Source organism: Mangifera indica, chromosome 2 (assembly GCF_011075055.1).
Source record: "Mangifera indica cultivar Alphonso chromosome 2, CATAS_Mindica_2.1, whole genome shotgun sequence".
NCBI lineage: Eukaryota > Viridiplantae > Streptophyta > Magnoliopsida > Sapindales > Anacardiaceae > Mangifera > Mangifera indica.
In genome coordinates this window covers 8662556-8676898 of record NC_058138.1, presented here as the reverse complement: position 1 = coordinate 8676898, position 14343 = coordinate 8662556, and the positions used below count along the sequence as shown (strand labels likewise).

Genomic DNA, 14343 nt, shown 5'->3' with positions numbered 1-14343 from the left:
ATATTTTATTTCCTATATGTATATATGTGATTGTGTATATATTTATCTATATATGTGTATATCTATGGCTAGTCATGAAAATTGGTTATAAAGTTTATATAGGTGGTAATTTTTCTGATGGTTATTATTATGTACTTATTTTGTTAATTGTGATTAAGTTGATGAAAATCCAGTTAGTTGGTAAGACTGGTTTGTATAAATTGCTAATTAGGAGTGTTACAGGGCATAGTTAACAAAAAAAAATTCCCCGGACCCTCAAAAATAAGGAAACTCTTGCCGTTTTTCTGTAACACACCTATTGGTTAGGAGAGGTTACATGAACAGTTGTGTTTCATCATGGAACACTCGTGCTTGTATTTTTTGAGAACAAAATATGACCGTTAGGAGCTTTGACTGAAGATTAACCAAGCACAAGAAGTGAAATTTGTAAATGACACATGCTTGAGTGCCTTGGACACATGCTCATGTGCCTCGCAGATTTATGAAGGAATCACTACTTTTGAAACTTAACGGATCTATTATTTTAACCAACGGTCATATAAGTTGTTCTAGCCATCCAAGACTGTAAATGGAAGATTCTTTGAAAGGAATAGGTTAGAGATCACATATGTAAACTCTTATACTCAATGTTTTTCTAATTTCTCTCACAAGCTCATAACTCAAATTCTTAAAAGATACATTTATGTTTATTTTCTTGTATCAGCCTTGTAAGGCATTCACAAATATTATTTTCTATATTCAAACTCTTTTGGGTGAAATCCTAAATAAATTATTTGCTATGCGCAATCTCAAATCAATTAATGTATGTGGGTGAAATCCTACAAAACTATTGTAAAGAAGAGATTTTTTACTAATAGAATTTCAAGTGGTTTGCTTGAAGAAGTATATGAAGGAGACTTGGAAGAGAAAGTTTTGAAAAACTATAAATCTTAAGCATTTCCTTTCCCTACTTTTTTAACTTTATGCTTTATATTTATATTGTATGTTTTGATAATTTGTTGAATATTGTCTTTGCTTAATTACTCGAGCAAATTTGTTGGTTTTTAGTTTTGCTTGGATATCTATGTTGAAATTGTTTAAGTGATTGATTTTTATTAAATATTTGTTTGAAAGCTTTTACATTTGTGTTGTGTGTGTGTGATAACTTGTTGAGTAAAATGTATTCTTACATATGTGTTGTATACTTTGATAAGTTTTTGAATATATTTTGTGCTCAATTGTTTGAACATATCATTATCTTCACTTGTTTGGTTGTGTTTGTTTATAAATTTGCTTAAAAGATTTATATTTGGTTAAAAAGTTTCAAATAATCCTATTTACCTCCCCCTTGGATTATTAGTCATTTAGGATTCTTCAATCATACAATAAGTCATTAACTAAGATTTAATGACCATATAACTTATCGTTATTGGTCATATTTGAAAAATGGTTCTCTAAATATTAATTCATACTAATACCCTAATGACATAACTATCATCGTCACCCGTACTAATGTTATCTCATGACATTCAACGAAGGTATTTACTATGCCTACTTTATGATATAATTTTCCAAGTTATGTCATGTCCATAAGGAATAATTTGATAACTCAGTTTATATATTAAGTGAGTCATCTAGACAGTTCACATACATACTTTATATTATTGCAAATAAAGGAAACAACTTAATATATATGAACAAAAAAACTACTTCTTTTATTAATAAATTATTACAAGTGTACATATAAGATAAAATGCCCCGAAACCAGCAACATGAATGGTTCTTACGACATACACTAACAAAAGGAACATGAAATACTATCACAACTCACTCATTTTAGTACACCATAATATAATAGTGTATTTAAAAGGAGAAATATGACTCAATTGGACATGGTCAGATTCATGATGAACTTTACTGATTTACCCATGTCATTCTGGGGATATGCTCTAAAAACAACCACATACACACAAGTTCAAATCTTGTCCAAGTTTATAGATAAAACTACCTATGAGCTGTGGACTAGGCAAGCAAAAGGTCTTAATTGCTCAAATTGGAGTTTTCTTGGAAAATAAGCTTATTTTCAAAAGAACAAGCGAGAGCAAAATTGAATTCGATGAATTTCAGACACCACAAGATACCATAAACATAAGACAAGAGGATGTGCCACTATAAGTGGTTAAATATTATGAAGAGGTTGCTCTTTAACCAACTCAATATACAAAGAAGCCGCATAGGTCCAATCGAGTACATCACGAGCCAAAATGGTTTGGTTATCTCTTGACTCAGCATGGCAACATATTGGTCATTTCAGATAATGAAACTAGGACTTACCAAGACATTATCTCAAATCCCGACTTTGTTAAATGACTTGAAGCTATGAAATCTGAAATAGACTTCATGTACCAAAACTAAGTATGAACTTTAGTAAATCAACCTAAAGGGGTAAAACTCATAAGGTGTAAATGGGTTTTCATAAAAAAGACTGACATGGAACGTAATGTGCATACCTATAAGGCAATGCTAATTGCAAAAAGGTTTTACTCAAAAACATGACATAAACTATAATGAAACCTTTTTCACTAGTTAGGTTGTTGAAGTCCATTATAACTTGCAATATCTACATACTATGATTGTGAAATCTGATAAATAGATGTCAAAACTGATTTCTTGAATGCAAACCTAATAAAGGATATGTATATGACATAACTCGATAGTTTTGTTCTTGATAGATAAATAAACAAGGTATGCAAGTTGTAGAGATCCATTTATGGACTCAAAAAGCTTTTAAAAGTTGGAACATTCTTTTTGATGAAGTCTTGAGAGAATTCAAATTCATAAAAAAATAAAGATAAGCCATTTGTATACAAAAGGTCATGGGAGCATGGAATGATATATCAAACTTACAATTAATAAAGACTTGATTATTAAAGTGTTTCTCTATGAAAAACTTAGGAGAAACAACTTATATCCTTGGTATAAAGATCTACTGAGATAGATTACGTAGGCTACTTGGACTAAGCCAAAACATATACATTGATAAAATGCTGAAAAGATTTAGCATGGAAGAATCCAAGAGAGGTGATCTTCCAATGAGTGATGACATATATCTCTCAAGTGAAATATGTCCTTAAACACATGAAAAAATAGATAAGATGAAACTGATCCCATACATTTTTGCCATAGGATCAATCACGTACATCTGCTATGTATGAGGATTGATGTCTCATACATTTTAAGCGTTTATAGTAGATATTAATTGGATCCAAGAACGAGTCACTGAACAGTTGTTAAAAACACTCTAAAGTACATTAAAAGCACTAAAGATATATTCTTGGTTTATGAAAGAGAGTTTGAGCTCATTGTGCAAAGATACAATGATGTCAGTTTTCAAATAGGTCGTAATAACTCCAAATCCCAATTAGGATTTGTATTTTGCCTAAATGGTAGGGTAGTCAACTAGAAAAGCTTTAAACAAAATACTATACAAAGTTTGATGAAGTCTTTATTGCAACAGAAGCATGATATATATATATATATATATATATATATATATATATATATATCTGATTAGTTATAGTGCAAGTGGAAGAATATTAGTGTAGTGCCCTTATCGTCACAATTGATATTTAATGTAATCTTTGAAATTTAATTAATAAAATGACACTTATACTATTTATATTTTATTTAAAATAGAAAATTGTCATAAGAATAGTTTTACCGTGATGAGGGTATTAATGTTTGACATCTAATTATAAGAACTCTATGTGCATATTAGGTGGTTATTCTTAAAATGTTCATAACTATGATATTCCCATAATAAAGGGCATAGGTAATAGTGATAAAGTTATCATAGTGTTGAACAACCTCATCGAAAGATAATAATAGTTATCATGTGTCAAAGTTATTTATTGACAACTTGGTGTAACATATGAGTACGCATTGTAACCATTAAGAAGATTTTATATGGATGATTGCTCTAGTGTCTATAGAAAATATCATCTTAATGAATGAAGGTATATGTGATCCTTATACTTGAGGTCACTAAACAGTCTTATATAAAAATCGGTATGGTATGCCACTGAACCAACATAGTATAATTAATAATTGCCAAAAAGGTAGTGATTGGTGATATCGTGATCTATCTGAAGGTTATGGTAAATCAATAAAGGATTCTTCACTCCTAAATAAGGGAGCTAATATCTCAATTAAGACCAACTAAATCTGTAACCACAGTGGAATTAAGTTGATACTCGATTCAATATTATTCGGTCATTGACAAAAGTAAGTTTATATAATTTAGAGAGCCTCGAGGGAGATACTTAATTTACACTTTAGCCTCGAAGAGATATCGTATGACACAAATATCGAATTGTATGAGTAACTATATCACTAATGAGTTAAAAAGGTTACATGTTGACCTCTACTAATTAGGTGGCTATGATATATTTACTAGAGGTCAATCTTAGTTTGTGTCGGATGGATGGTAAGTTGAAATTCTGTCAAGAATCTGGTCATTACTGATTTAGTGAAAAGCCTATGGGTCACAAACAAAAAGAGTTGATGAACTTTGAAGGCATAAAGATTGTTCAAATTAGATTCAGTCTGGATTTTAGATGAGGAATTTAGAAACATAAAAAGTTCTATAGACTCGAAATATATTTTATTGGATTTTGGGACCTTAGTATGGTAATCTTTAATAACTCAATCTACGTTACCTAATTTGAAATTCAAAATTGGCTAATAATAGGTTTTATCCCATCTTGATTAATGTTGAAATCCTATGATTTTGGGTTGAATGCCAAGAATCATAGAGAATTAATTAGGGGATATACGAGTGTACGCATTGACCAAAAGACAACTCACATGAGTTGTGTGTATACATGTACAAGCGGGACAACTCCCACTCATATAGTGTACACACAAGACAGTTATGACCATGTACGGGTAGGAATTGTTACACCCATAAGCTTTCTTGAGTGTACATGTTTGTCATGTAAAAGTGGGAATTATCCCACCCATATGTGGTACACTAAGGTGTGTATAGTCAAACCCATTATAACGCATACATACACACACACATATACATACATATATATATACACATATACATACATACATACATACATACATACATACATATATAACCACTGTTCAGTGATATGAATCCAATTTATCACATATATATACACATATATATAACCACTGTTCATACATAAATATATATATATATATATATATATATATATATATATATATATATATATATATATATATATGAACTTTGATTGTATTTGAAACTTGTTAGAACTTGAAGATGGTATTATGGTAAGAGTGATAAATAATTACTCTCGGCTATATAAATAATAATATGTATGTGTGTGTATATATATATATATATATATACACACACATACATATTATTATTTACATAGCCGAGAGTAATTATTTATCACTTTTACCACAATACTGTCTTCAAATTCTAGTAAGTTTCAAATACAATCAATAAAAGGAGATTAAGCAAAACAAGATTCCAAAAAGTTTTATCACTATCACAATGATATCGAGCACAATATTTGTGAGTGTCAGGTCTTGGAAATTCTTTGCTCTAAGAAACCATCTATCAAACTCTTCTTTATTGAATCTAGGAAATTCCAGTTTGATTGATTGATTCCAAGATTTCTTTTGATCTACTCATGAAGTGCCTTCTTCATTAAATGAACCATTTTCTACTTGAACATAATCTCTTATTGTTGCACACTCAATCCTTTGATCAAGTTCTTAAGTTCATCAATTGAATCCTTGAGCAACATTGATGATGATTTTTTGCCTTTTGTACTATTTGGACTAATCACTTTTAAGCTCTTGATCTTTAATTTCTTTTGCCATCACAAGATTTAATGTTTAGATACCAAATGTTATGGTCTAAACTATGATTTCAAAAACAAAGTAAGAAATTTAAGAAAAAGAACTTTGATAGAGAAATTCCAAAACACAACAAAAACCAATTCATGTAATATTTCAATAAGGTATGCTATTACAAGGGAGCCCTCTTTTTTAAACAAATAATTAACAAATCAATTTCAATTTAATTCGCACTTCACACTCTATTTACACGCACTCCTCACACACGCTCCGTCGAATTTTTTCATAACGAAATATAATGAAATTTAACGGAATTGCTTTTTTTGCCGCGATGTCATTTTGGGCCATCCTTTCTTTAAATGAAGTGCAATGTTTAACGAATTCATTGCGTCTAACGAACAATTCAAATTCTCAATAGTGGGGAATATTACGAATTGAGGGGAGATTGACCCGCTGTAACCTTAGCTCCTAAGCAACAAACACGATATAAGGAGAATCTGTGAACAAAATTATGAATGAATTTGAGTTTCTTTAGATTATATAATGGTAATTTTCTATTAACCGAAGAACAATTTATCTCAAATAAAGAATTACTTAGGTTAAAATAGTCAAATTCAGTGATTGATTTTATTTGTTATTTTATTTGATGATAAGGATGGTTCTATCCTAAATGAAATTAATAAATAATAAGAAAATTGAGATTATTTTATATATTTCTTACATATTGCCTTATTAAAAGAAAGGGAATAAAAAAATCTTTTATTAACTAACAAACTAAACAAAAATAATATATATAATAAAACTTAATTTATTAGGATAATATGTGATCAATAAAATTATATGTACATATTTTTTTGTATATAATTTAGATATATAAATGATATATTTTGAATTAATTTATGTAATTGAATTATTTTAAATTAAAAATAAAATAATATTTAATCATATAATAATATATTATTTATATATTTAAATTATATATAAAAATATATATATGCCTCTAATATTACTTATAATAATTTTCCTAAATCAAATGCATTTTCGAGCGAACCTGGGTGGAGATTCCACCAGTGGAAAAAAATTCAAAGCAAGGCCCAAAAACATACGGATTCACATCAGGCCCATTTAAGTGTTTATAAATATCGAGAGGTTCAGGGAGCTGAAGCTCAACCACAACGCAGACGGCGACGTAGCCAACCCTGTTCTTTAGTTATAGTTGGAAGCAGCCAAATCCGGCTCGCTCAAAGCACAGCTGCAAAACAAAAGTCACTTAACGCGCAACCCTCTGATTGTTATTGTAAGATTTTTCATATTTTGTTCTTAGGTTTTTTTTTTTGGACCGCTTTGCTTCTTTAGGGTTTCTTTGAGCATCTTTTGATTTTATATTTCGGGAATGTGTAGAATTTTTTAGCCTTGTGGGGTTTATTTGCTTTTATTTGATCTTAAAATTATCAACTTCAACGATATGTGCTTTGATTACTTAGTTTTATGTTTGTTTTTTTGGGGGTTTTATTTATTTAGTTGAAATTTCAGGTTTTGTAATGGCGGACGAAAATCAGAATGATATGAAGGACGAGGTGGCAGATGTAAGTTTTTTTTTTGTGTACTTTGTTTCAATTTGATACCTGCATAAATGAAAAATTCGGCGTGAAAGTTGTTAAATTCGGGTACAATGCTTAATCTTTCAGGGTTTTTTATTTGAGCAATACTATGTGTACCCACTTTGGGTACACAAATATATACACACTCATATGTGTCATCATATGGTTGGTTATTGTTTTATTCTTAATTCAAAATAATCCAATCACATGATGACACATATAAATGTGTACACATTTGTGTACCTAAAGTGGGTACACATAGTTTTATTGTTTTTATTTTTATCTCAAGGGTTGAAGTTGTTTAGTGTTTATGGCTTGTGGTTATTAAATTCATGATTTTTTTTTTTTGGATCTGATTGTTTAATTTTTGGGACTATTTTAGCAGAGTCGATTAACTTTAGTTGCTTTTTTGGCTTATTTATTTAATGATATGCTCTGTAGCAGCTTGCTCCTTTTGATCCTACTAAAAAGAAGAAGAAGAAGAAGGTTGCAATACAGGATTCTGCAGATGATTCTGTGGACAATTTGGCTGATAAAACTGAGGCACTGTCAGGTACTCGTTGAGTTAAGATAACTACTTTTGTGGATAAATGAATTAAAATCTATTAATTTTTCGTTAGAGGATGTGGTACACGAATTACCTCTTTATTGGATGCTTAATTTTATTTTCTTTTCATACAGTCAACGAAGGGATTGAAAGTACTTTTGCTGGTTTGAAAAAGAAGAAGAAGAAGCCAGTAAGTAGAAAGCGATTAAAGTAGATAGTGGCTTATTTTGGCTGAAATACTACATATTTTATTCAGTAGTTGACGTGTAATTCTTTATTAAAAATTGTAGGTTGAAACCAATATATTGAATGAGGAGAGTGGGGATGCAGGAGAAGATTTTGATGGTAATAGGTTGAATTTAATAAATGCATATTTTATTTTACATTGAATACTTAATTATATAATCTAAGAAATTTTGTTTTGTTGCCCATTAAGATCATGTGGGGGAGGAGGAAGAAGGAGACAGGGCTATACCTCAACAACTTTATCCATGGGAAGGAAGTGATCGTGATTATGAATATGAGGAGGTATAACAAGTATTTTATTATAATCTTAGTCTATTTTATACTATTTGGTCAATGCATTACCGTGTAGCTGTTTGTTATTATTTGTTAATTTTCAAATTACAATAAATTTGAAAGCTTATTGATACACTGTATGTAATGGCAAACAATGAAGTTTTTATTTTGTGTATACCCATGTTACTTTCAACCTAAAAGGGTCTATTTTCATTGTGGCATATAGAAATGTGTGTACGGTAAATTTGTGTATAAAAAGTTAAATATTCACTAAACAAACAGCAAAAGAGGCACCACTATGAAAGTTGGAATCATTGAAAAGGAAAGCAGAAGATCTCCTCAATTTTACATTGCATTGTAGCATATCGAAATGACTCAAGAGTTGTTGCTTGCTGTTGGGTTAGAGTGTTGGAAATTTGTAGCTGTCCTTGTGTTAGCTGCTGCTCAGTATATTTGTGTTAGCAGATGCTTCTACAAAAGTATTGTAGTATTACCATGGCTTTCTGCCTTCAGTGTTCCTGGTTGCTGAAGCGATTATAATTAAATGACATCTATTGGGCTCATATGTTGAAATGATTCCTTTTTCTTCAATTCAGGTTCATGTAAATTGTAGAATCTCTGTTTAAATTTTTTCTATCCTATAGTTCCTACCTCACAAGTTAATAGTAGAGTCTCTTAATTTTATATATGTATTATAATTTAAATTAGCTGATCTTTGGTTACTGCTACCTTAATACATTGAAGGGTGCATATCTATTTCATCATAATTGCTGAGTCAATTTTAACTGGCTTCTTGTTAAGAAATATATCTGGCATAGCTCATTGCATATGTTTTCTATATGTATCTTTACTCTTGCATAGACAATGTTGTCTATTGTACTAATTGTTTATTCTCTTTTACAAGGCACTGATGAATGTGGTTTTCTTTTTCTTGTTGATGCTTATTTCTTTGTGTATCTGCAGCTTCTTGGTAGGGTCTTTAACATTCTCCGAGAGAATAATCCTGAACTCGCAGGGGATAGGCGTAGAACTGTTATGAGACCTCCTCAAGTTCTTCGTGAGGGAACAAAGAAAACTGTTTTTGTTAATTTCATGGATCTCTGCAAGACGTATGTTTCTGTACTTTGCCACCAGTCCTTTGCTTCATTTTCTTTTGATATGCTGATACTCATTGATCTTATTGTTGTGGAATGTAGATTTTTCTTTCTGCATTTGCTATAAGCTACGAAATTTCCTATTAAATATCTATTTGCCTTTGTCTTCTATTGAAAACAATATAGCATGCACCGGCAGCCAGACCATGTAATGGCATTTTTGCTTGCTGAACTGGGTACAAGTGGATCGCTTGATGGACAACAAAGATTGGTTGTGAAAGGAAGATTTGCTCCCAAGAATTTTGAAGGAATACTTCGTCGTTATGTTAGTAAGTATCTTGTCCATAAATTTTGTCTCAGATATAAAATTGACTGGGAAGTGTTTCTCATATTCATTCTTATATATTGATGTCTTGTCAACATTTTCAGATGAATATGTTATTTGCCTTGGGTGCAAAAGTCCTGACACGATACTTTCAAAGGAAAATCGTCTCTTCTTCCTCAGATGTGAGAAGGTAGAAGATCCATACGCCTTCCTATCTTTAATTTGTTGTGTTTTTGCTCTTTTTTTGACCTGGTGTTGTGTAACTAGTAATTTGGTCTTGGTTTGGCCATTTCTTGTCACTTTAAATGTTTGTTTTATTCTTCAATATTATATATATATTAGAAATGGACATAGGCTATTAAAATATAAATAACATATATTTTTAAAATGTTTTTGATTTAACTGTCGTTTTTGTATGCCATAATAAAGGCTTTTCTGAATTTTAACAAAATCTTCACACCAGGGTGGCCTACGATGATTTAAAGACTTTACCTACATTGTCATATGTATGTCAATGATTGAGATGAAATATTTATTGAGGCCTACTCAAAGACTGTTTATGTATTGAAAAATTAACTATAATGATATTGAGAAAAGAATGATGATGCCTATATTGGCATGTTGTCCTTTTGTTTTTTTTTTTTTTAAATAAAGCTGTGTGTACACAGTTTTAAACACACATTGGATAATTTTGAATTAAGAAAAAAATAACACTCAATCATATGATGATATATCATTTGTGTACCCAATTGTGCACTCAAAATTGTGTCCACATAGCATTGTAAGGAGGCTATGATATGATGATTTGAAAATTGCCTAATTGTCAGATTGTTGTATCAATGACAGAGAGATTTAGTTACTGATTCCTCTTTGAAAAATTGCTATTTCAATTTCAGAATTGATATTGTTTGGGATATCATAAAGGGTTAAGATGTCTTAATTTTATTTTGTGATTTTAAATTTCAGTACCAGCTAATAAACATTTTTGTAATCCTATTTTATTGGTAGAGAGAGAATGTGGTTATAAGGTAGCCTAGACAAATGGTTTCAAACTTTTAAGTCAGATAATTTAGTTGCAATATCCCAACCTATGCGCAAAATCCTAAGTTTTTACTAAACAGTTATATATATAAATATTATAGGCTTTGTGGTGGCATATGATGTAAGAATTCCCAACATTGAAAGATGTCTTACCTGTTACTGACAAACAAAAGTATTCCTGAGGCTTGTGTGGGAGATTTCTTTTCTTGGTTCTAATTACACTGGAAAATCGTGGGAGAAAAACTGTTAAAAGTTCAGATTGTTGGGTTTTTCTTTGTTCTTTTATTTTTTGATTTGTTGGTGTTAAATTAGGATTGTGTTATTGGCAAATCTTTTATTTTCTGGCCTTTGATTTAATTGTCAGATTGTCTAACAAACGACTGACAAGTGAAGCAGTACTGAGGTCTTTATCTGAGTTATCTCTTTCAGGGTGATTACAATGGAAATTTGTCTAGGAATATAAGTATCTCTTTCTGGGTAATTGTCTGAAGTAGTACTGAGGTCTTTATCTGAGTTATCTCTTTCAGGGTTACAATGGAAATTTGTCTAGGAGTATAATTTTTCTAAGATTATTCTTCTTCATGATGTTCTCTCTCTCTTGTTTTCTTTTTGGTTTGTTGTAGAATAGAATTATGTTACTGTCAATCTCTAATAAAGTGGCCTATGATGTATGAATTGCCTACATTGTCAGATTTTCTAATGAGTGACTGATGTAGTCCTGAGGCCTTTATCTGAGTTTTTTTCTTTGCAGTTAATTTCAGTGGAAAATTTCTAAGGAAAAATAATGTCAATAAAATTCTTCCTTTTTTTTTTTTTTGTTTTCTGCAACGTTCAATAGGTGGCCTGTGATGCAAGAATTGCCTACATTGTCAGATTGTCTTACAGTGACTGATTAATGAAGTGATACTGAGGCCTTTGTGGTTTTCCTGGATTTGTTTTATTACTGTGAATGTTGTCTTGGAATTTTTTTTTTAATGTATTTTTTCTTCATTTTTCTTTTTGGGTTACTAGAAGTGGATTCATAGTGAATCACTCTACGTTTAATTAATCTCGAATTCATTTAAACTCCTATTTTATCTTTCGGATGCATAAAATTTTTTAATCTGGTATCCATAAAGGCAGTTAATCTTTTGATTTTATTGTTGCAGTGTGGGTCTGGACGATCGGTTGCTCCAATCAAAGCTGGTTTTGTTGCTCGTGTTGGCCGTAGGAACACAGGTACCTAAGCTTTTTAGTCTATGTTATACCTCACCTGGCAAAGCATCAAAAGTGTGCCACATGGAATTTTCTGTTTATTATATTGGTTGTACATTTTTGTGGTCTGCGAATGGGAAAAATTCACTCTCCGTCAGGAGCTCATTCACTCTTTGAATGAGCTAATACTGCATAAAGTTAGAAGCCTATTGTTGTCTATTTATTTTCTTTTTAGGGTGGGGTTTTGATGATGAAAACAGAGATGATATGTTATTGTATTTTTGCCAAATGATGAATGATCTTATTCAGAGTTCAATGTAATGTTAGTCTAGCAGACATTGACCAACATTGATTAATTTGTGCTCTTTAAGACAATTCAAGTGTCTGATTTATTTTCGATTGCCTTCCTAACAATCAAAAGATAAAATATGGTTTGCTTTTAAGGGTGAAATACCGTGAATTGCGATCTGAATGTGTGGCATATTAAGCTTTGAAAGGTCCTAAAGTTATTTTTCAGCTATAATATGTAAATTTTATTTAATCTGTGATTTGCTGGTTCTATTAGTGCAACATCTGAGTGTAAACAATTACAAGCAAGCAAATATGAACTTGTAAATTGGGTAAAGAGTAATACGGTAACAAAAGATATATAGTGGTTTGATCTCAACTCAGCTGGGCTTACGTCTGCTTCTCTAATAATTTTTCCTTGAGGTATTCAACTATCTCTCTTGGATAATCACCCAACGAAGTAAATCAAATGTGAACAGATTTACTCCACTTTAAAAACATGAACATCTGTCACAACAATCTAATTCTTGTAGTGTCAAACTCAAACCTCTGGGCATAAGGTTTGACAGGCTTGTGAACTGTTTGATTTATGTAAACAACTGTTATTTTATCAATAAAAATCGATGTTTTGTACTGCTGTAACATAATGTAATAAATAAATAAAGTGACATTGGTTTTTCTGTTTTATTGGAGGCAAAACAATGTGGTTTTCTACTCTTCATCTAACCAAAGACTCGAAGTCACTTATTTTGGGAAGTTTTGGCCTCTCTCTGAGTCTCCAGTATATTCAAAAGCCCTGAACTAATAATTCTTCCCTGAAGTATTGACGACTCACAATTCATCAGTTGGGTTATCTATTGGAGTTGGAACAATTCTCTTTTCTCTTTAGTCGTATTCATTCTCGTAATCATAAGTGTTTTAATGTTGTTCTGCTGCAGCCTCGACAATTTGATTTCTGATTTTTAATAGCTTTTGAAGTTATTGATGGATTGAAGTAGGCTACATTCAGCAAGAGATCTCCCTCTGATCCTCTCTCTTTATTACCTGACCACATTGTCATCATTAGTTTATAGTCAGAATTTTGGCATCTTTAGCATCTATTTATGAAACAAATATTACCTTCTTAGCAAAGGGATTTGATGGGGGCAAGGAATTTGTTTCCCTCGCTATTAATGGTGAGATCAGCACTTCCACCGATGGCATACATTTTCCGGTGTGTGTAGACATTGTTCACCACATGGGAAACCCATGCTTACACCTGCAATTGAAGGCCCATTTGCTCAATTCGATCTAAGTTTTTATTTTGCTTTGAATAGAGCCTACTTCACCTCAAAGGATTAGGAAGGTATAATGATCAAAAAATAAAATAAAATAATAAAAGAGTAGCATTGATATGTTAATGATCAAATGTTATGTTGGCGAATATTAATTAATGCACCTAAGTGAGGGCAGACTATAAGATAAAATGGATTATTGGGATGAATTAATATTTTTGAGAACATAGTTAATCACTTTTCCCTCTGGTTGCAAATTGCAAGGTTTCATTGAACAAATAGGGGAAATCTAAGGGTAGATGTGCAAGCACAAAGACTCCACAATCTCAATTCGGCAGTTGGCGTAGCAAAGATTTTTTAGACCAGACATATGGCAAGCCATAATTTAAGGGTTGGTTCCATTAATCAAACTACCAGAAGGCCAAATGATGCAAGTTGCACCAATAATTTACCTTGGGTACGATCACCATCTCACAATTCTCTAACAGCAAACACAAGCACAATTCGTAGATTCACCAATGCAGAACTGCAACAGCGATGTCGAGTGAGACTTTGCTACCACTGCGACAAGCCATATACAACAAACCATGACTGCAAATGACTTTTCTTCATTGAG

General features: G+C 31.3%; 1 protein-coding gene and 1 non-coding gene across 3 annotated transcripts; both read left to right on the top strand.

Annotated features, from left to right (window-relative positions):
* Nucleotides 1–6990: 6990 nt before the first annotated feature.
* On the top strand, nt 6991–12540 carry LOC123209388 (eukaryotic translation initiation factor 2 subunit beta-like). Of its 2 annotated transcripts, none has more exons than XM_044627427.1 (10): nt 6991–7141; nt 7378–7430; nt 7890–7998; nt 8127–8182; nt 8283–8337; nt 8429–8520; nt 9475–9620; nt 9792–9934; nt 10035–10120; nt 12120–12540. In XM_044627427.1, the coding sequence occupies exons 2-10, from the start codon at nt 7386–7388 to the stop codon at nt 12195–12197; spliced, it is 810 nt and encodes a 269-aa protein (XP_044483362.1). In that variant the 5' UTR covers nt 6991–7141; nt 7378–7385; the 3' UTR covers nt 12198–12540. The 2 variants fall into 2 exon arrangements, with proteins under 2 accessions (XP_044483362.1, XP_044483361.1); XM_044627426.1 differs by having other exon boundaries at nt 7887–7998.
* LOC123209853 lies at nt 11627–11700 on the top strand. The gene has a single exon (XR_006501160.1). It is a non-coding gene; the product is annotated as a small nucleolar RNA SNORD34 (small nucleolar RNA).
* Nucleotides 12541–14343: the final 1803 nt, after the last annotated feature.